This window comes from Bison bison, unplaced genomic scaffold, assembly GCF_000754665.1.
Source record: "Bison bison bison isolate TAMUID 2011002044 unplaced genomic scaffold, Bison_UMD1.0 scf7180017846833, whole genome shotgun sequence".
In the NCBI taxonomy this organism is placed as follows: Eukaryota; Metazoa; Chordata; class Mammalia; order Artiodactyla; family Bovidae; genus Bison; species Bison bison.
Window position 1 is genome coordinate 16,711 of NW_011477406.1, and position 1,370 is coordinate 18,080.

General features: G+C 37.4%; 1 protein-coding gene across 1 annotated transcript in view; it reads right to left on the reverse strand.

Moving 5' to 3' along the window:
* Positions 1-331, reverse strand: part of FANCB (Fanconi anemia, complementation group B) — a gene marked incomplete at its 5' end in the record, with an annotated part of 12,215 nt that extends 11,884 nt beyond the window's left edge. Inside the window, one exon of the mRNA XM_010840864.1 lies at positions 95-331. Coding sequence (XP_010839166.1) covers positions 95-331 — 237 coding nt within the window. The remainder of the gene's footprint in view (positions 1-94) is intronic.
* Positions 332-1,370: the final 1,039 nt, after the last annotated feature.

A 1,370-nucleotide genomic window follows, 5' to 3' on the forward strand; every position in this document is an offset into this window, starting at 1 on the left:
GAAATAAATATTTAAAGGTAAGTCAAAAGCTTTAAAGTACTCAAATTTTCCAAAATGTTCTTAAAGTAATGTATAAAAAGTAAACAGAACCTACCGAACAGTTAAAGGCGTCATGGCCCATTATTTCAAAGGAACTCCGGCAATCTGAATTCCAGGAGTCCTTAAAAAGTAGCAGTACTTGTTCCGTTCCAGTTCCAAAGAAGTCATCTATCAGTACTGAACGAATTTTCTCCCATTTGGCAGCGACCTGAAAGAGAGTGGTAAAGAAGGAACAAAGAAGGAACACATGAATACATATAAAGTGAGCTAAATCCTTTTGCTGCACGTAGTTCTACTTTGTCATCTTCGACCTTACAAGTAAGTCATGAAAATGGTAGTGCAAACACCAAGAACCAAACTAAAATAAAGATGTTGGGAGATCAGAAGACACAAGGAGTCATAAATTTGTAGATAGCAAGATACTTCTATTTAATATTTTATCAACATTTGTCCAGGTGCTGTCACATTCCTGATTCCTATATAAAATTTTTATTATAATTTATAAATGTTAACACTTCTCATGACTAACTCTAGTGAAGATTCTTTCTCTAACTGGTTAATTTAAGGATAACCCTCACTCCATGAGCCTTAGTGGATATGTATTTATGATCAAACCAATTACACAAGGAATTCAGTTGCATTAGGTAACTAGAAGGTACTAGCAAACACTTTTAAGAGCTCTCAAAGCAGAGTAAGAGTCCATATGAAATTATAATTAATTAATATATCCTGAATTCTGGTAGGAGAGAACATAGTGATTATGTGGGGCACAGAAGGGAAGAGATCCTAATAGTGGGGCACCTAGAATCATCATAGCCTATTGGAATGATTTGTTAAATTTATACCAGAACGTGAAATCCCAAGTTTAAAATAGAAGACAACTTCTTAAAGATCCATAAAGCTGAAGGCTTCCAGATTGATCCCCTGGAAAACTAACAGAAGGATCAGATCCTTCTCCCTCAGGCAGAAAAGCTGAAACTCCCATGCAGAACCCCAGAAGAATGGATACATCATCTTCCAAGTAGAGGGGAGCTTGCATTCAAGCAAGAATACATAAGACTCTTCAAGCTACACAATCAAATATCGATCTTTCCCCTATAAGGCTAATTCCAAAGCAGTGATGTTTCACTCAAAACAGTGAGTTTTCACTCATGCAAGGAGAAAGCTTATTTGTAAGCCCATAGCCTCCCTTTCTCCCACCACCCCACCATGAGTAGCATGCATTATAATGAACCATGTCAAGAGACACTGGCAAAAAGAATGTGCTCAGCACACAACCACCACAGAGCTATGCATGCATGCATGTACACACACCTGCAATCTCTAGCTCT